The sequence below is a fragment of the Tursiops truncatus genome, chromosome 6 (assembly GCF_011762595.2).
Source record: "Tursiops truncatus isolate mTurTru1 chromosome 6, mTurTru1.mat.Y, whole genome shotgun sequence".
Taxonomy (NCBI): domain Eukaryota; kingdom Metazoa; phylum Chordata; class Mammalia; order Artiodactyla; family Delphinidae; genus Tursiops; species Tursiops truncatus.
Genome location: NC_047039.1, coordinates 101613606 through 101633608, shown reverse-complemented (window position 1 = coordinate 101633608; position 20003 = coordinate 101613606). Strand labels below are relative to the sequence as shown.

General features: G+C 47.6%; 1 protein-coding gene across 8 annotated transcripts in view; it reads left to right on the top strand.

The window, feature by feature from the left end:
- CDK5RAP2 (CDK5 regulatory subunit associated protein 2) overlaps positions 1-20003 on the top strand; it is a 181417-nt gene that overhangs the window by 87139 nt on the left and 74275 nt on the right. For all 8 annotated transcript variants that reach the window (XM_073806488.1, XM_073806489.1, XM_073806487.1 and 5 more), the window contains 4 exons: positions 7768-7865; positions 12696-12826; positions 14350-14459; positions 16591-16719. In XM_073806488.1, coding sequence (XP_073662589.1) covers positions 7768-7865; positions 12696-12826; positions 14350-14459; positions 16591-16719 — 468 coding nt within the window. The remainder of the gene's footprint in view (positions 1-7767; positions 7866-12695; positions 12827-14349; positions 14460-16590; positions 16720-20003) is intronic.

The following is a 20003-nucleotide window of genomic DNA, read 5'->3' as shown; positions in this document are numbered from 1 at the left end:
CTGATGATATTGGTTTGTGGAGATGCGTCCAGATTGTTCTGACGTGCAGCTTGCCTGTAATACAGCTAGGCAGCCAGAGATGGGAAAGAAAGGCGTTCACTGTCGGCCAAGGTTTGTTGGTTTTTTTTAAGCCTGGCTTTAATTAAGTACATACGTTCAGAAAACAGGGAATTGTTATGCAAATTTTTCTCTGATGAATGACTCTGATCATGACTTGTGGTTTTTGTGAAGGATGATTCTCAAAATAATTAACAACCAGTGTAGCACGGGCACAGCCATCAGAACAGACTCAGGCGCTAGGGCTGGAGTGGGGTCCCGGAGGCCTCCTCTTGTGCCAGGCACCAACCCTGTAGTTCCTGGGTCTTGGAGAGGGGCTGGGGTGGTTGGGGTGCATGGATCAGGGGTTAGTTTACAACTGGTGTAGACGTGTTTCAGTATTTTAGCACCAGTACCGGCTGTTGCACTGTGTATCCGCTCCGTATCAGCTCTGGTCCTGGAGCACACCGCTGCCTGAGCGGTGGGAGTTCCTTCTTAACTCTGACCATTTGTGGATTTGCGTTTTGCCATCCCTCTTGAATAAGAATGTCAGCGAGAACTTGGCCATTGGGCTGGGCCGGAAGTCTGGAGGCCTGGATTCCTCTCTTGGTTCTGTCACTTCACCTGAGTGACCTTGGGCAAGTCCAGTAACTAAATCTCAGAGGGCTAATGTTTTGTGACTTAGTTGCTTTATTTTGTGAATAGTTCCTTTATTTTGACCAAATTTAGTTGGATATTAAGATGCACGTTAACCCATAATCAGACACAGTCTTGTTTAACTGTTTTTTAAAAATTGAAGTATAGTTAATTTACAATGTTGTGTTAGCTTTAGGTATACAGTGAAGTGATTCAGTTATACACGTGTGTGTGTGTGTGTGTGTGTGTGTGTGTGTGTGTACATATATTCTTTTTCAGATTCTTTTCCATTATAGGTTATTACAAGATACTGAATATAGTTCCCTGTGCTATATTGTAGGTCCTTGTTGTTTATTTTATATATAGTAGGGCGTATCTGTTCATCCCAGATTCTCAATTTATCCCCTCCCCCCTTCCCCTTTGGTAACCATAAGTTTGTTTTCTATGCCTGTGAGTCTCTTTATGTTTTGTAAATAAGTTCATTTGTATCGTATTGTTTTAGAGTCCACATATAAGTGGTATCATATATTTGTCTTTCTCTTTCTGACTTGCTTCACTTAGTATGATCATCTCTAGGTCCATCCATGTTGCTGCAAGTGGCATTATTTCATTCTTTTTTTATGGCTGAGTAACATTCCATTACATCTTCATTATCCATTTAGCTGTCGATGGACATTTAGGTTGCTTCCATGTCTTGGCTATCGTGAATACTGCTGCTGTGAACATTGGGGTGCATGTGCCTTTTTGAATTAGAGTTTTCTCCAGCTATATGCCCAGGAGTGGGATTGCAGGATCATATGGTAGCCCTCTGTTTAGCTTTTTAAGGAACCTCCATACTGTTTTCCATAGTGGCTGCACCCATTTACATTCCTACCAACAGTGCAGGAGGGTTCCTTTTCTCCACACCTCCTCCAGCCTTTATTATGTGTAGACTTTCTGGTGGTGGCCATTCTGCCCGCTGTGAGGTGGTACCTCATTGTGGTTTGGATTTGCATTTTCTCTAATGATTAGCGATGTTGAGCATCTTTTCACGAGGCACAGTCTGTTTTGAAACAAGATAGAAGCCCATCAGGTTTTTTAGATGGACAAATGATCACTAATTTGAATACATTTAGTTAAACTTTACTATTTTGAATCATGTTTTAGATATGTAAAAAGTGTCTAAATGTTGAACAGAATGTTTCTAAATTTACTAACAGAGTATTTTAATATTTCATGTCACTAGTTTGATCATCTGTACCGCATTGTTTTTTAGTTTTTTGTGCTGGCTGCTGTCTGTACTTCTTAGAAACACAAGTATAAAGTCATCCCATGGGCATTTCAGTCATATTTTAGATCCTGGTGATGCTTAAATGACTGTGCAAAATACCTACATATTTTAGCAAAGGTTTTAATTCTGTTCTGCAAGAGTAATTGCAAATCGAGGATAAAAGGTTATAAATGATCATTTAGGAATTGAAAATTTCTAGGTGTCAGTTTAAGAAACCCCAGCTGTTGCAGCCTACGGTATTTTCCCCCCAAGAAAGGTATGCTTTTCAGGTTGTAGTTCTTTCTTTGTAGGAAACACGGATTTATTCTGCTCTGCCCTTGGCCATTTTGTGTTGATTTGGGGTTTATCCTCTGCCCATTTCTATGAAGAACTTGAGGCTGTGATGATGTCTCCGTTGGCTCTGGCCAGTCTGTTTTCCTTCTAATCATGTGTGATCCTGAGAATTAATGCTAGATGACCAGGGAATTGAAGAACAGAGAGTAAAACACACTGACCATATTTAACTTGCTGCAGCCAGAGATTTATAGTTTGGCTATTGACATGGTTGGGACATTGCAGCTGAATTTCCTGAGTATTAAAATAAATGTCTTTGTTGCAGAGCTGTGATATAGCTACTGAAATAGACACCATCTGTCAGGCCACTAAATTGCCCTGATTACCAAGAAGTGAGCCATTAAGGTCTCTCTTTACATATCTGCTGCCTCTTCAGATTGTGGTCTGCCCATTACATACGTTTCCTTCAAGTCATTGAGGAAACTATGGTGGAGTAGAAAATGCCTCGGCTTTGGTGTCAGAATGTCCGTTCTGCCGCTTATTAGCTCTGTGATCTTGGGCAAGTCACCTCCTCTCACTGAAGCTCACCTTCCTAATCTGTAAATGGGGAGTTACATGCCTACCTCCTGAGAGGATTAAAAATAATGTGAGTGTATTTGTTAAGGTTCTTTTGATTGCAAGCTGTAGGATCCAACGCTGAGGAGTTTGAGCAAAACAACAATGAAAGGGAGTATTTACCGGGAACATACCGGCGAGTCTCACAGATGCCAAGGGTCGTAGACTCTGGGGCTCTGTCTTGTTTGGAGAGGCAAGGTGGAGGGCGGGGGTGGAGAGTGGGGATGGCGGGCAGAGGGTAGGGGACAGGGGGGTTGGTTGCTCCTGCTGAGCAGGGGCCCCCTCTGGGCCACTTGGCCCTCTGCCTCTGTGCCGAGGAGACCCACTGGTTTGCCAGCTCTGCCGAGGGAGCCAAGTGACGTCATTCTAATGGGGCATGATTCAGCGCAGGGGAGCAGGTGATTGATGCAATGGGACCCAAATGGCTCTGAAGAGTTCATTTATTTAACATGGGTGAGCAATTTGCTTCTAGGAAGACGTTGACTCACTCTGACTTCCATTATGCAAAATAGCCACAGGAATCTCTGCTCTGAAGAGTCACATTGGTCCCTGTGTTCCCCTCTTACCTTTTTAATCATCATTTCAGCGAGCATCTGTGGCAAGCACTGTGCCTGGCTCGGGGTGCTGCTGCCCGCAAGGGGTCCCCAGGCCTGTGAACACGTGGTTGGTACACGAGCTCCGGGTGAAGGTGAACCAGGGTGCCGTGGGGCTGGAGGAGGGTCTCTGTAAGGGACCATGGAGGGTGTCAGTGGAGAGGGCTCGACTGATGGAGCGTGGTCTGTGAGGAGGAGGAGGGAGTTTCCTGGTTCCACGGAGATGGAAGGGCAGGAAAGCAAGCACTGGTGTGGCCGGCTGGCAGGTGGAGGGTGGGGGCTGAGGTGAGCAGTGACCTGGAAAACCTGGTGAAGGTTTGGAATGGCTGCCTGAAAGGAGGAGAGGGGAACCAAGCTGGGCACCCAGGCCCTGCACCGCAGTGGGCAGTCCTCTAGGGCTTCCAGCCAGGCCCACGGTGATCCAGTTAAGATACAGGGTCGCGGGCTTCCCTGGTGGCGCAGTGGTTGAGAGGCCATCTGCCGATGCAGGGGACACGGGTTCGTGCCCCGGTCTGGGAAGATCCCACATGCCGCAGAGCGGCTGGGCCTGTGAGCCATGGCCGCTGAGCCTGCGTGTCCAGAGCCTGTGCTCCGCAACGGGAGAGGCCACAACAGTGAGAGGCCCAGCATACCACAAAAAAATAAAAAAAAAAACAAAAAAATATATATATACATATATATGTGTATGTGTGTGTGTATATATATATATATATATATGTATATATATACAGGGTTGGGATTCTTTCACTGGATATGTACATCCCACAGCTGAGTCTCCCACATCCACCTGAGGTCCACATTTATTCATGTTTTTTCCTAGTTCTCTTGGTTGGTTACTTATCTAAGCACAAATTCTGACTGCCACTTATTAGCTGAATGGACTAAAACACATGACCTGTCCTCTCAGAGAATCAGTTTATTCATCTGAAAAGTGGGAAGATTAATATACCTCCTTGGTCGTTGCTGTGGTTAGAGGTGACCTATGTAAAGGACCTGGCCTAGCACTGGCGCGTAGGAATGGCAGTTATGGTTGACACTCCGTAAGTGTTTACTCCGTGCCAGGCATCCCTGTGAGAATTTTGTATAGATTAGCTCAGTTAATCTGTTTCACAACCCTATGAGATATATAGAATTATTACCTCTACTTACAGATGAGGATATTGAAGCACAGAGAGATTGAGTAACTTGTTCAAGGTCACACAGCTAATAAGGTCACACGCTCTTAACAGTCCCTGCCCTTGGTGGTAGATGCTCAAGGAGCAGTAGGTTCTTCTTATTTTCGTCGTCACTGTTGCCTGGCCTTTATGTGGCTGACAGCGACTGTGTCACCTTTGTCAAACTCCCAGTGCTTTGCATCCATCATGGGTCATTCACGGGTGGACCAAAGAGCACAGGCCCTGGAGCCTGGCTGCCTGGGTCCACACCCTGCCTCACCACCCTGACTCCGTGCCTCGGTTCCCTCATCACCAAAATGGGGAGAGTGGTAATGCTTGAGCTCACTGGTTTGTGAGGATTAAATGAGAAAATGCTGGAGAGCACTTTGTACCACGGCTGACATCCTTAGGACATGGTAGCCTCTTCGTCTTGATCCCAGGGTGAGTTCCTCCCAGGCGCTCCCCTGGGGCCCTCTGTCTACGTGCGGTGTGTACGGGTGGGAGCTGACACTGGTGACTGTGTACAGAAGGCAGGTGGGAGCTCCTTGTGCCAGCATCATGTGGCACGATTTACAAAAGGGCCTGACATTTCTAGCAGTGTGGGTGGCCAGCTTCTCATGACCAAGCTGGTGGGTTAGCATTTAAAACCCTCAGTTGGCAGGTGGTGCCTTTGCCTTGTTTCGTTCAGGGCTAGAAGCACAGCAGCGTTCTCCTGGGTCAGGGGCTGCTAACCTTTTTGCCATCTGCATCCCTTGGGTAGTGTGCTGGAGCCAAGGACCTCTTCCTTGGAAAAGTATTTAAATGCACAAAATATGTGCACAGGATCATAAAGGAAACCACTTATTTTGAAATTTGGTTATCAAAATATAAAAAAATAATCAGCTGTAGAAATGGTGCTTCTTTATTAATGTGTTAAATAACAAGATCTAGTGGTGAACAGAGTGGCTGCTGCAGTTTTGAGGTAGTGATGAGAATAAATATTTTGAGATACTTGCAACATATACAAAGTAACTATTTCTTTTGATGACAAAATCTCAGGAAAACACCGAGTACTACTATGGTTTGTAGCAGTAACAGTGTTCCTTCAACCCCTAAATGAAGGAAACGCTCAATTTCAGTTAGAGGTTAGCGGCAATAAAGATGTACCTTTTTCCCCTCGTTCATGCTTGAGTTTTCATTAGGGTTGGAAGCCCTATCCTGGGTCATTATCTGAACTTCAGGCGACAGGCTGAGTCCACGAGACACAAGGGCTGCTTGCAGCCCCTCTCTCTCCACTGACCCAGTGTCTCCCTAGCATTAAGGAGCTTCTGGTCTGCGCCAGGCGCTGTGCCAGGTGTCCTGCACACTTTACTTCTTTATTTTAACATTTTCTTCTTATTTTGAGATAATATCAGATTTATAGGCAAGTTACAAGAGTAAAGGGTTTTGCTTGTCCTGAGCCATCTGAGAGTAAGTTGCCTGTGTGAAGCCCTGTCAGTTCTGAATACTTGAGTGTGTACTTCGTGTCAGCAGGGACCTTTTCCTGTATGACACAGCACAGCCGTCACAGCCAGGGACTGAGCAGAGACCCTCAGACTACCATCGAACCCTCAGGCTCATTCGTGTCTTACCAGCTGTCCCGTAAAGCCCTTTGTAGTGGAAGGAGCCAGTTCAGGATCTTGTGTTGCATTTAGTAGACTTTAGTCTGTTGACTTTCACGGCCCTGAGACTTTTGAAGCGTCCAGGCCAGTTCTGCCGTGGAGTGTCCTTTCGTTGGGTCTGTCTGATGTTTCTTGGTGCCTGGCTTCAGGTGAGGCATCCTTGGCAGGAGTGTCACAGGACCAGCGCTGTGTCCTCAGTGTGTCCTGTCCGACAGTACACGGCCTAGCTTTGTTACCTAAGCATTACCGGCCATGCTGACTTGGGTTAACTCTGTGAAGGTGGTGTCTGCGTGGTGTCTCGACTATGCAGTTACTCTTTTTTCCTTTGTAATTAGTAAGTATTTGAGGGGAGGTATTTTGAGTCTATGTAAATATGCTGATCTTCTTCAAACTTTCACCCGTTAGTTTTAGCCTCCTTTTATGTTTTGTGGCTGAATAATTTCTTACCATGATGGTTAGCAAATGGCGATTCTTCTAATTCCATTATTCCTTCTACATTTATTAGCTGTTCTGTAAAGAAAAGCCCGTTCTTCTTCCCATGTACTCATTTACTCATGTCCGTGTGGATGTGAGTTTCTGTTTCACTCAGTGGGTTATAATGTGTTACTATCATTGTTTTGATGCTCAATTGTCCCAGGCTTGGCCTTTTCAAACTGGCTCCTGTATCCTTTTGACAGTGCTCCATTATTTAAACACTTCCTTATTTTCTGGTGTGACAGAATGCTGTAGACGTGGATTGCTTTTGAATTTCATTGCATCAGTACTGGAATTGGCCATTTCCCCTGGGATCCTTGATTCCTTCCAGCACACAATTGAACTTGTATCTGCTCTGTAACTCCATAAGGTGGTGGCGGCTGTTGTCCAGCATTTTACAGGTGGCTCTAGTAAGTAACTTCCTGAGGTCCCAGAACCAGGAAGTGACGGAGCCGAAATTTGAACTCTAAAAAAATTTTCACATTTGTGAAATTCACAAAATTACATCCTCACTTCATCGATGAGGAGCCTGAACCTCACAGAGGTTTGTTAAGCTGGTTAGCTGAGGTCACATAGCTAGTAAGTGGCAGAGTCCCCCTCAGATCTCTTTATCATCAGTCTGTTCATGGTGCCTTGAAAGCGTGGCTCACCTGACCCCTACTATTTTAATGTAAGTCCCTTGTCCCTAAAACTTGTCAGGTTTTGGTTGATGAATTTCTTTTCTTTGTAGCAAGAACAAGCGTGGAAGGGCATTCTTTGTAGTTTTGTGAAAACAATGACCAGCAGCTCTGAGCTGGGTTGGGGCTGGGGGGAGGGCAGAGGAAGTTTCACGAAGGGCAGTTGGGTATTGTCGGGAGCACAGCGCTCAGCTTTCTTCCTCCGTGAGTGATGTGCGGTCATTCCCCACTCCCCCTGCAGGTGGTGCCCTCTGACTGCAGCCTGATCCGGAGCCAGGCACAGGGGTTCACCTTTGTTTGGATTTATAAACCAGAACTATCCACATGTGTTTGCATAATGTAAGGATGTGTGCTTTCAAAATTCTTCTCTTAATGACAGATGCCCATTGTCGTTTTCAGGAAAAACAACAGTTAGGCTATGAAGAGCTGATTCAGGTCTTAAAGAAAGAGCAGGACATCTATACACATCTGGTGAAATCTCTGCAGGACTCAGACAGGTAAGGGTTTCTGTTTGGGCATCACGTGCATGCGTAACACACATATTCTGAATAAATGCTGGTAGTTTCGGAGGCAGTGAAGCCTTCCCACTTTGCTTAGGAAGCTTAAAGTGCTTGGATGGTGATTGCCTTATTTAAATCAGATATACCTATTTCCTAGCAGGAATTGTCTGATTTTTTTGGCAGCAAATGTAGGATAAAAATATCATTAATACTAATTACTCAGGTTTTTATAATACTTTATTATGGATTTAGAAAGCGCCTCCACGTGTATTATCTCTTATAATCCTCACTGCTGTTCTGTGAGGTAAGTAATATCATTATCCCTACTTTCCATAAGTGACTCGGAGTGACTGGTGTCTTCACAGAATTGCCGAGGTGATTTGGTGCAATGAGACGTGGGGAGGAGAGCTGATTATAGGCTAGTGGTCTTGCCACTGCCCTGCCTGTGTCCACGGGCAAGTGACACATCTGGGCCTCTCTTGGCCCAGCACTGGGTTGGCCTTAGTGATTTCTCCCATGGAGGAGTCACCTCTCTGCACACTGGGATGGTTACAGGTGGAAGGAAATGATGTCTGGGGTTCATTTCCACACTGCACAGCAGCGCAGGGAGCAGGCGGGGACACCGATGGAACGAGATTGGCCACGGCTCCCTGGTTGTTGGGACAGGGGTGTGGGCAGGTGTGTGTGTGTGGGGCTCATTATACTGACTTGTCTTCATGTGCTAATGTCTAAAATTTTCCATGATAAAAAGTGAAGAAAACCCAGCCCTCACTGCTGCCTCTCTTCTGCCCTTCACTCCAGCGCTAATGGGGTCCTCACTGTTCCGGGGCCGGGTGTCTCCTGTCTCTGCTTTCAGCAGCTATCTGCGCCCTGCTCTGTGTCCCCCTCATCCTTGAGGATTTGCCTCAGGGGTTCCCCTTGTCAGGAGGCCCGCTCTGTTCCTCTGCCCTCACAGCTGCCCTCACCTCCCTTTGTTACTTGGCTGCTGTGGCCTGCGTCTCTGCCTAGAAGGTGAGCACCCCCAGGGCAGGGGTTCTGTCTTGCTGTCTGCATTTCCCAGTGCCTGTCACGGGGGCTGGTATGGAGTAGGCACTTGGGAAGTGTTCGCGGATGAACCCCCTCCCATTTCTTCTAAGTTATGAGTTTTCAGGATTTTTAATCTAAAGCGAGTTTAAGGAAAATGAAAACATGCTGATGAAATTCTCTGAAAGTGAGCTTTTTCGAGAAGCCTCAGCTGCTTGTCATTTTCACTTGGGGGAAGGGTTGAGTAGCGCCGGGAACCTCAGAGGGGGAATGGGCACAGCGGGTTTAATTGTGCGGCTACTCCGACGGGGGCCAGTTCTGACTCTGGGCACTGAGAGGCCCTGGGGTGGATGTGGCCGCTGTCAGGCTTCCTCAGCGTCACTGATGGCGGCTCTGAGTTTCATAGGCTCTTCCTTAGTGAATAACAAGGTGCATGGGACCAAGGTGGGTCAGGGCTGTGACTAATAGAGATGCTTAAAAGGTTTCCTGTTCACCTTCAGAGTCAAAATGCATTCAGCAGCTCTGAGCTCTGGGGTAGGTCACTTTTCACCCTGAGCCTCAGGATATGTATTTGTGCAATTGCGATTGGCCTGCCTATAGACCTACCTGTTTACCTACCTCCCTACCTACCTTCCAGGGTTGTTTGAAACGAGATGATAATGTGTGAAGTCCTAATTCTGCCTGGCAGATAGTAAGCACTCAACAAATGGTAACGTTTATTAAGACTAACAGCAACGTGAAAAGCCTCCGTACGCCTCAGTGTGCCACTGTGCATAAACTCAGCTTGCAGGGGGTTTTGAGCCTTCAGACCTTGCCCTAGCGAGAGGGCAGAATTGTGGGCTAAGGCCGGTGGAGCCCCCTGGGGTAACTCCAGCACTGCTCACTCTCTGGAAACTGGCAGTGAAAGCTGGATGACTCTGGAGACGTATGACGTACTTGTAACTAAAGTTGGAAAGGGGGAGCGGGAGGGAGGAACTGACCAAGGGCAGCTGTGTGCCTGGTCCTTTCCCGACACTTCAACCCCATATCACAGAAGTGGAAATCTGCTCTTGGAGATGTTGAGGGTATTTCCCAAGCTCCTGCACTTAGGGATTCTCAGAGCTCAAGTCTCCGTGGCTCCTGAGCCCAGGCCCTTACTGAGACAGCTCTCATCTGGAGGACAAGGACAGTTTATACTTTGCCTCTAACTCAGGTTTTCTCGACCTCAGCACTGTTGGGATTCGGGGCTAGATAACTTTTTGTCCTTTTTTTGAGGGGCCGTCTTGTGCATTGTAGGATGTTTAGCGACATCTCTGGCTTTTGCCACTACATGGCAGGAGCACCCTCCCTGCCCCAGTTGTGACAACCAACAGTGTCTCCAGGATTGCCACATGTGCCCTGGGGGGTGTAAGTCATCTCCAGATGAAAATCACGCCTGTAACTCAGGAGTAGCAGAAAGCTTGGCATATAAATGTCTGCTGTATGGGAGTCATTAGAATACGTGGAAGGAAGGAGGTGATGTTTGTCGAGCACCTCGTGTGTGTCAGGCACTGTGCTAAGCGCTTTCCATTATAACATCTCATTTAATCCTCAAAACACTCTTGAAGGAAAGGCACTGTCCCCACTTTACGGATGAGGCTAGCAGGACTCGGGCAGTTTAGCTGACCGCCAAGGTCATGGAGCTCGTGAATGGTGGCACTATGGGGGCGTGCGTCCTCCGGCTCCTCCCCCACTCCACTCCAGAAGGAGGAAGGCTCAGGGCTGTCCTTTCTTTCTGAGTGAAGCTCCTTTTGTTCCACCGACTCCTCACACCTTGCAGAGATCGTGGAGTTGGGGAAACAGAAATGACAGATGCAGGAGCAGCAGCTGTGTACTTTTCACCCTGTCAGAAGATGGAAGAGGGAGTGAAGCTGTCGCTTTCCCTAGCCCTCATTGCAGGAGCTTCGCTAAAACAATCTCCTTTCTTCCCCCACTGGTTAAACGCGTCTGCGGCCTGACCGCATCCAAGCGAGTGCTGTGCTGTGACACCTCTGTAAGGTTTCCATCAGCCTTACAAATTGATCATTATGATTGTCTTGAAATGGAGCTAGGTACAGGCTGCTGGGAGGGCCCCTTCCCTTGCAAGGAGGCTGCTTCACAGTGAACCATCTTCAAAGCAGCAAGCATAGAAGATTAGACATAATGGTTTATTTTCCTTCCAATAGATGTTGATTTATGTGTGCAGTTCGATGGACGGAGCTGGAAGGAATCGCTGGAGGATAAGTGGGGCTTGAGTCTGTGGCGCACATATTTCAGAGCGATGGCTCCTAACCATTTGGGGCTGTGGACCCCTCTCGAACAGTCTGATGAAAGCTCATGGACCCTCTCCCTAAAACAAATCCACATTTTCATACACTTCTTCCAGCAGTTTCAAAGTGTTGATGGACCCTTTCAGGGAAAAATAGGTCAGACGCTGGACAGAGTGACGTATTTCTTGATATTTAAAAAAGGCTTTCTGATATGTTAAGGCGTTTTCGTAGTCTCAAAAAATGTTCACATACTTTGACCCAGTAATTGCACTGCTGGGAATCCATCTTAAGAAGCTAACCCTGAGTGTGAAACAAGGCTTTAGGCGCAGAGATTTTCATTGAAACAATATTTACGTTACTCAGGTGTCTGCTGGAGCCTCTGTTCCTCTGAGAGAACCGGTTCAGACTCCTGCCACGTGCATGTCAGTAGGAGTCCAGAGCCCTGCCTGAGGAACTGCACTGCCTAGTTCAGTAGGCACTAGCCATGTGACTACATACATATAAATTAAAAAATTAAGCATTCAGTTCCTCAGCATGTAGCCACATTTCAAATGGTCAGTAGGCACGTTCAGCTAGTGGGTACCGTATTCAGCAGCGCCGATACAGAACATTTGCATCATTGGAGGCAGGTCTGTGGGACAGTCCTCCCCCCGTCAGTGCAGATTCTGGGAGGTGTGCTTCTTCATGGCCTCCTCTGAGTTCTGGGTTGCTGGTTTCTTGCAGGCTCTCTGTGCAGGTCAGTACCGTATTACACTGACCCAGACGTGATACTTGACATCACCACCCCTCCAATAAAAATCCATTCTACTCTGCATTTGTGAGTGGCCAACCCATTACTGTAGACTTCTTTTGACCCCTAAATTGGTCCGTCTCTTCCTCCTATTATTGACTCTCAGTCTTCTCCTTTTCTTTTTTCTTGTCCCTGCTGCCCCTCACCTTTACCTCCAATGCCACCTCTTTTAGGGGTGACATGGCCGACGTTCTCCTTGTTGCCTTCTCTTCTGTGGAGAGCCTTCCTTCCATACCCAAGCCCATGCAAAGCGTTATTCCAGAGAAACATTCTGGGGAATTAAATTACTTCCACCTAGCTACATCTGTAGCAAAAACTTGGAAATGACCCAAATGTCCACTAATAGGGGATGAGTTAAATGGTGGGACATTCACCCGATTTAATGTTATATAGTCATTAAAAATGACATTTGCAAATTATTTCTGAAAATGTAGGGAAATATTTAAATGAGAAATGCACAACTTAGTATATTATATGTCCAGAATGATTTCAACCTTATAGAAATACTCAAGGAAAAAGATTGGGAGGAAATAGTCTGCCATGTGTTTTTTGGTAGTCGGGTTATGGTAACTTTTGCTTTTTTTTTTTAATACGTTTCTATTATAAATGTTCTATAAACACGTATTTACTTTTATAACCAGAAAAAAGCCCACAAATGACATAAAAATCAAAGGAAGGCTTGCTGGGCTTTGCATTTTAAAGCACAAGTAGGTCTGTTTTAAAATTCCGGTGTCTTGTTTTACCAAGTGTCAGCAACCTGCAAGCTGAGTTGAACAGCATCTTTGTGCTGCGGAAGCGGCTGGAGCGCGATGTGCTCTCCTATCAGAACCTGCAGAAGGCCCTGGAGGAGCAGATCAGTGAAATCCGGCGGCGGGAAGGTACGTGCTCTCTTGTATGTATTTCCCTTTGGTTTTCCCGCCTGGAGGGACTTGGCTGAACTTTAAGAGAGTCCTAAGACTGCGGTAGGAGGCGAGGCACCCCGGGGATTTCGTCTGGGAAGGCTTTTTTGCAGTGATGGTGTTACTGTTGCTCTCCTAGTCTGTACCTGTCTGGCTTCGGCTTGCGGAGTCAAAGGGCCCAGCAGGTAGTGTTAATTCCGCAGAGGGCCTGCTGCAGGACTGCTTCCTCGCTGCCCCTGCTGTGTTCTGCATTGTTTGACTCTTCTAACTCCAGATAACCTTGGGGCCTTGCCATTTCCTTTCTGTGGTCAGTGGCCCTCATCACCCTAAACATCTGGGCTCTGCCTACCACGGTGCCCACTGCAGAGAGCCCCACTGCACAGACACGTGCGGGTGAAACCTCTGTTTCCTGCTGAAGCATCGCTTTTCACACTGTCATGACCGCACGTGGATTCAGCTAGGGAGGGTCCTGTGGTACGGGCACTGCTGTGCTCATGACAGCTGTATCTGGCTCCCTCCTTTGCTAGAACCTGAGCCCCGTGGTGTCTGGGTTGGCGTTTTCCTTTCCTTATCTCTAGCCTTCCTTTCCTTTCTCTTCCTCATTACTGATTGTAATTCCTGCTTACAATCAGTAATAGCAGTGGTAGGTTTGACATTTCCTGAGCGCCCGCTGTGTACCAGGCACAGCGGCAGGCACTTAACTTCTCACCTCTGCTCCTGACCGTTGTCCCACTGGATCGAGTAGACATTGACGTCACATCACAGGTAAAGAAACCGAGGTGGCAGTGGGGGTTGATTTACCCAGATTGGAGGCAGGACATCTTCCTTCGAAGTCTAGCTCTTTCCTCTATACGAGGCGTATCAGCTCTTACCCACACGTGTTGAGTGAGATCATGCTTGTGGATATGCTCCACTCAGTGAACAGCGTGACCCTTCTCTGCACGGTTGCTCCCTGTGAGAGGGTGACCTTTGGTGCAGAGAAGGCCGACCCGTCCGTGGGTGACCCGAGAGTCTCTCATCATAGATCTCGTAGGCGGTTTCTGTACTCGGTGTGCTCGCTCCCATGGCGGGCTCTGGGGCCGGTAAAAAACACATCAGGCGCTTTTGAGTTCTACCCTTGAGGCTCACATCTAATTTTCCTGTATTTTCACTTAAACAGAATCACTCCCTCATTTAAATTGAAAATCACTATTTGCTTGTGCCACTCAGAATGGACTCCAGGTACAGCACTGGATATGCAAATTATAATTCAGAGTTGGCCACAGTGAAAGCCTACAGCCCACGATGAAACCATACATTGAGATACCAGCCTGTAGAGAAAGAAGAAAATTACTTTTGCTCCAAAGGTGGTGCATTAAACTCCCTGTGTGTGCTTATCTCCCTTTCCCCCGCTACCCAATTCAAAGTGCCTTAGATGGATTGCACGGGGAATTGTCTGGGAAGGATCTACTTCTGATGTTCTTTTTCTCCTCCTCCCCGCTTTTTTTTTTCTTTTGGTGCAGAAGAACCATTTTCATTTTATAGTGATCAAACATCTTATCTGAGTATTTGCCTTGAAGAGCACAATCGGTTTCAAGTGGAACATTTTTCTCAAGAAGAGCTTAAGGAAAAGGTATTGACCTGTTAACTTTCACTGCTTTGTTGGTTATTTGTTGTCTCTTGGGTTCCTGATCAGAGGTGTAAGATTCTGAAAGCCCTTCTCCCCGCCTCTCTTCCCTCTCTCCCTGCCTATCTTTTTTCCCCTTGATGTACGTTCCCTGGAGTCCCTACCCCGTGTCTGATGCACGCCTTCTGAGGCTTGAGGACCCCACCCAGGCTCCGTCTCCCCTGGGAAATGCTCTCTATCCCCCCTAGAATTAGCCACCTTTCCCTCGGGTCATTCTCCTCTCTTCTTGTACCTGACTGCACTGATGTCCTTCTCATACTGATCTATAATTAGCTGGGTATTCTTCTGTATCTCCACTAGGCTGTGAACATCTTAAAGCGAGTGAGTGTATCTTATTTATTTCTGATTTCCCAGTGCCTGGCACACATAGTGGGAGGTAATTGATGCTTTTTGAAAGAATAAAGGTTCAAGGTTGATCAGTAAATCTTCTCTAAAACTGGAAAGGTTTTCAATCTGTTGATCATTGGTGTGGTTAGAGTGGCTTTGTATTTCAAGGTTCTAAGAGCCATTGATAAGAATAGGAAGTGTGGGCTCAGAGGACACTGTGATTTATTATAAAATTACCATCTATGTATGACAGGTTGAGTTTCTGTCTGGGAATAACTCACATGCCGGTGGAGTAGAGAGTCATGTGAAGGAGTAGTGGCAATGTGGAGTGCAAGGGTGGCTGTAATAGGCAGAGGTGCGAGGTTTAGGGGTAGCCGAGAAGGAGAGGTTAGCTGTCGGGGGTTGGGAGGTACTCACTGGATCACAGGAAACTTCTCAATAGAAGTGAGACCTGAAGTGGTTTTGGAGGTTGAATAGGAGTTTATCTAGTTGGAAGGCTTTTTCAGCAGAGAGAGAGAGGAAAAACAGCAGATGTAAGATGCAGAAGAGATAAGAAGGAGAACTATAAAAATGTTGGTGTTTTGAGAGGAGTGGAACAAGAAGCGTTGAGGCATCTGTTAGTGTTTCAAAGATGAAGAAAATAGACACGGTAATAGCCACTGCGCGTACCTACTATGGTTGTGTTAAGGGCAGGAGCTAGTTCCCTTTGTTGGCACTTAGTGAATGTTTGTAGAATCAGAATGTTTTCTTCTTCCCTCTATGATATAACCTCCTTGAGGTTGGGTCCGAGTTGTGTTCATGTTTTGGTGCAGTGGACACCTGCTGTGTGTGGTCAGGGTGGGATTTCCCACTTTCTTTGAGGGGCTAATGATTACCCCCTTCAGAAGGGTTTGGAAAATCACTAGCCGTTGTGATTTGAAGCTTGCAGGGAATGAAGGTGGTGTCTGCTCAGATGCTTATGTACCTCGCCTCGCAAGGCCTGTGCCTTAAGGAGGAGCCCTGGACCGGGAGTCCAGGCCCGGCTCTGCCTCTGTGCGGGCAGCTGCCGCTGCCCACACGACCGGGCACTTTGGCTGTTGTTGTATGTCACTGAATTCTCCAGGCACCCCAACTCTGGGACCTCGGGTAGTGAACTTCTTTGTGTCTCGGGCTTCTTGTTGTAAAACGGGGACAGTCATACTGCTGTCCGCCTCCTCGGGATTTTTGTAAGAAACGATTGACTAAAGCTTGTGGGAGTATTTTAGCAGCCGTGAATTGCTTTATGACTGAGGACTGTTGTTATTATGGACGGTGCTAGAGAGGCATAGAAAGAGGAAGGTGGATGCTGTACAATAAGCCTCTGGCAAGCCTCGGAAGTTTCAGTCCTGGGGGATTTTCCTCCAGAGGGTCTCAAGTACAAGGCAGAGGCCATATCTGCGTCACGGACAGAGTACTTAGACCGTGCCGAGGGCTGTAGTGTGCTGTGACTGTGATCGCGTTCAGTGCTCACGGGAACCCATTCCACAGATGTAGAAATGGAGACTTAGACCAGGCAGCTTGCCCAGGATCTCTTTGCCTTGAAGTCTGGCGCTGGGGTTAGAATACAGAAATGCTGGTGTTTTTCTCACTGTACCCAGGGTAGCCTGAGGCCTGGAGTCAGGCCACCTGACTCTCCGTGACTGTGATGCAGGACGTCTTCTCCGTAGCCGTGGCCCCGGGAGGCAGCAGTGTACCCGTGGGTAGTCAGTCCTCTCCTGCTCTCATCTCCCAGGTCGGTGACCTTATCCAGCTGGTGAAGGAGCTGTACGCGGACAACCGGCACCTGAAGAAAACTATTTTTGATCTCTCCTGCATGGGCTTCCCGGGAGAGGACAGGCCTGAGTCGGCAGATCAGATGGAGGTAAGAAAGAATATTCTCGTCCTCGCGTGCTAATCACACAGAGAGTAACACCCCCCCCCCCCCCCCCCACGTCTCCAGGCTGCATCTCTTCTGGGAGGTCTCTGTTGAAACTCCCTCTGCCATGGACGGGGTTTGAGGGCCCTCTCAGGTCAGCAGGTCTGTCGGAGCGTCCCGCAGGTTTGGGTCGTATCTGCGTGGACACATCCACTGCGTGGATGCTTTGGACTCCACGTCCGGCCCTGGGATCTGGGCTGTAGCTGGTACATCTGGATGATTGGTCTGGTCTCAGGGGCCTGGAGAGTTGCCACGTCACCCACGTAGCTTGGGTAGTGTAGCTGCAGCCTTAATGAACCCCTTACCGTGGAGAAACACACGAGAAAACACACTTTTCATTTACTTTTTGTATTAATCCTCTAAATGCGTCTTGTCACTCCCACGGCATCTGGCTTCTGGATTTGACCAGATGTGTGCAGTTTATTCCCACGCGTACCCAGGAACCCCTGCACTCTGCCGTGTACCGACGACCCGAAAGGGAGTACAGAGTCGGCGTCCCGTGAGCCCACAAATTCAGCTTCCTGACTATGGGAGTTTTCCACTGGTGGCATTTGAAAGTCTGGAAGGGCCACGGAAGGTTAGATCTGGTGTCTGCACTAAAGCGCGTGTGGTTCCTGGGCTTTTGTACCCACTGAGGGTGTGGGCCCATTCCGTTAGCCCACCCCAGGGAAAGCGGCGGGAGCCCCTTCACCCCGTGACTCTGGCTCTCTACTCACCTTTGTGGTTTGTTGGCTCCGATTTTCTCTGTTCTCAACCCGACCGCACAGTAGAGGGCCCTGATGTTATGACAGCGAGGAGAAGCTTGCCACTTCCTCCCTCTAGTCCCTACCTGGCCTGACGCTCCCCCAGGAAGCGCCTTGCTCCATGCCTGTGTTATGCTACTTAGTTTCAGAAGACTGGAACTGTTCTCATCATGAAATGCACTAGGGCCTTTTGTACTTGGATCCCCCAGAACCTTCCTGGTTGGGGTTGTCTTGAACTCAGCCTGGCGTGCCAGGTAAATGGAGGTCTCGTTGCCACACCATTTCTGGGGAAGGATTTGTCAGCCTTCAGCTGTCTCCTCCCACGTTCAAGGTGGGAAACGCTCAAAGGTGTTTATGCGGAGCTCTGGCCATCTGCTCCCTTGGAGAGAGGGAATGTTATTGAGCTTAGTCTCCAGGGCTCCAGATAATTTTGAAAAGCAAGAATATCTGCAGCCCATTTAGGGAGAAACAAGTCTCTTGGTTTGTTTTTCCCAATGTGGCTTTTTTTTTTTGTGGCATTTTTAATAAGCAGCCCATTCGTCACCTGCTTCATTTGAGTGTCAGACGGCGAGTGTTTGTTCATTTGCCCTTTGAAAGAAATCTGTTAAATGTCCTATTATGTCCTTTGGAGAACAGAGGGATTTTCCTCTTGCCACTCTGAGATCTTAATAGCAGCCGATTCAGATTGGAGTCATTTGTCAGGTTGCACATCAACTTGATGTTCCCTATGAATAGTCGTGTCCTTCGCAGCACAGGCCCCGTCTTCCCCGGCAGGCGATGGGAAGATCCGCACGGGCAGGATGGCGCTCCCACGATAATCCTTGAGGAGAGGCTGTTCGGGGTGAGGGTGGGATGGCAGCAAGGAGAGGCTGCTGTTCCCTGGGAGTGTGTGTGGCTCTCCTTGGATGAGCAACGAGGCAGAGACAAACGGGAAATGCCTCCGTGGTCCACAGCCTTTTCTGGGCAGCAGGGCTTGTGGAGTAGGGGCTGGCACTGCTCCAGTGCTCTGGGAGCCTACAAATCAGAAAAGGAAAAAAACAGACAGCAGATATATTTTGTATTTTTAAAATTCAGTTGTTTTTGCTCCAATATTTAATTAACCCACAGCATTGCCTAAAACTTGGAAAATAAAGAAATGACCCCTAATCCTGTCACATTAAAACACAGTTAATTAACCTCCTGGAATCTTTCCTTCTCTATTTGTGTATTTGAACGTGTGCGTGCCCACCCACAGTACATACACAGTCCTGTGTCCTGTTTCTTTCCAGTGGCTGCTGTGTTATAACCTCTTACGCCATCTGAGAGACGCTAGCTGCGCCACTGTTGTCGGACATGTAGATATTTCCGGTGATGCACCTGATGAATGTCTTTGGACACAAATCATTTTCAGGGTTTAGGCCTTTTTTCCTTAGACTCTGTTCCCAGATGAGTAATGACTAGGTCAAAGGTCCAGACACGGACAGATATGTGTATAAAATAGGCACGTGATTTATTTTCGTGTTACACACCCCTGCCTCTGCAACTTTTAATTCGACCAAGGCTATAAAGGGTAGGAAGCCCTTGATTCATTTTGGCAGCTGTGTCTTCAAAACGGTGGCCCTGGGCTGGATTCCCTCCTGCTGGGCACACAGCGCTTATTCCCTGCATGCGGGCAGGTCGCTGAAAAACCAGCCAAACCAACAAAAGGCCAAGAAGAGGCATCCTTTTATTTTAAAGTACATCAAGAAAAAAAAGAAAAAATCTGTAATGAGGTTGCCCCTATTTCCTTGTATTTATTTACTGGTTATAGTTTATGTATTACAGAACGGTGTGGTTGAGAATTGCCGTTCAGGAGTGATTTGAGCGGACTGCAGTGGCAGCGGGGGGGCGGTGAGCATCGTAAGCCATGAGCTGTGTGACGTGCCGTTGTCACCCCTGGGGGGTGGGATTCGTGGGCGAGCGCTCAGAAGCGGTTAGTCGCTGTCATTATTTACTTATGTTGTCATTTTTAGGGGATGGTTAGAAAACTGCTTTTTTTTTGTTTTTTTTTGGCATGGAGAGGAAACATGGATTAAGGGGCATAATTTAATTGAACTCAGATATATGTAGGGCTGTCCTTTTGAATAAGAAATAGACCTTGGGCTTCCCTGGTGGCACAGTGGTTGAGAGTCCGCCTGCCGATGCAGGGGACATGGGTTCGTGCCCCGGTCCGGGAAGATCCCACATGCCACGGAGCGGCTGGGCCCGTGAGCCATGGCCACGGAGCCTGTGCTCCGCAACGGGAGAGGCCACAGCAGTGAGGCCCGCGTACTGCAAAAAAAAAAAAAAAAAGAAGGAAATAGACCTCATGTGACTCAGAGGACAGAAGTGGTACTCAGAAGTAGAAGGTGCTTGTTAACATCTGTTATTACCAACAGAATGAAATTTGGTTTGTCAGAAGCAGATTGAATTTCATTGAAAGGAGGAAGTTTCTAACATTTTGACTTCATAAGTTATTATGAGTTGTAC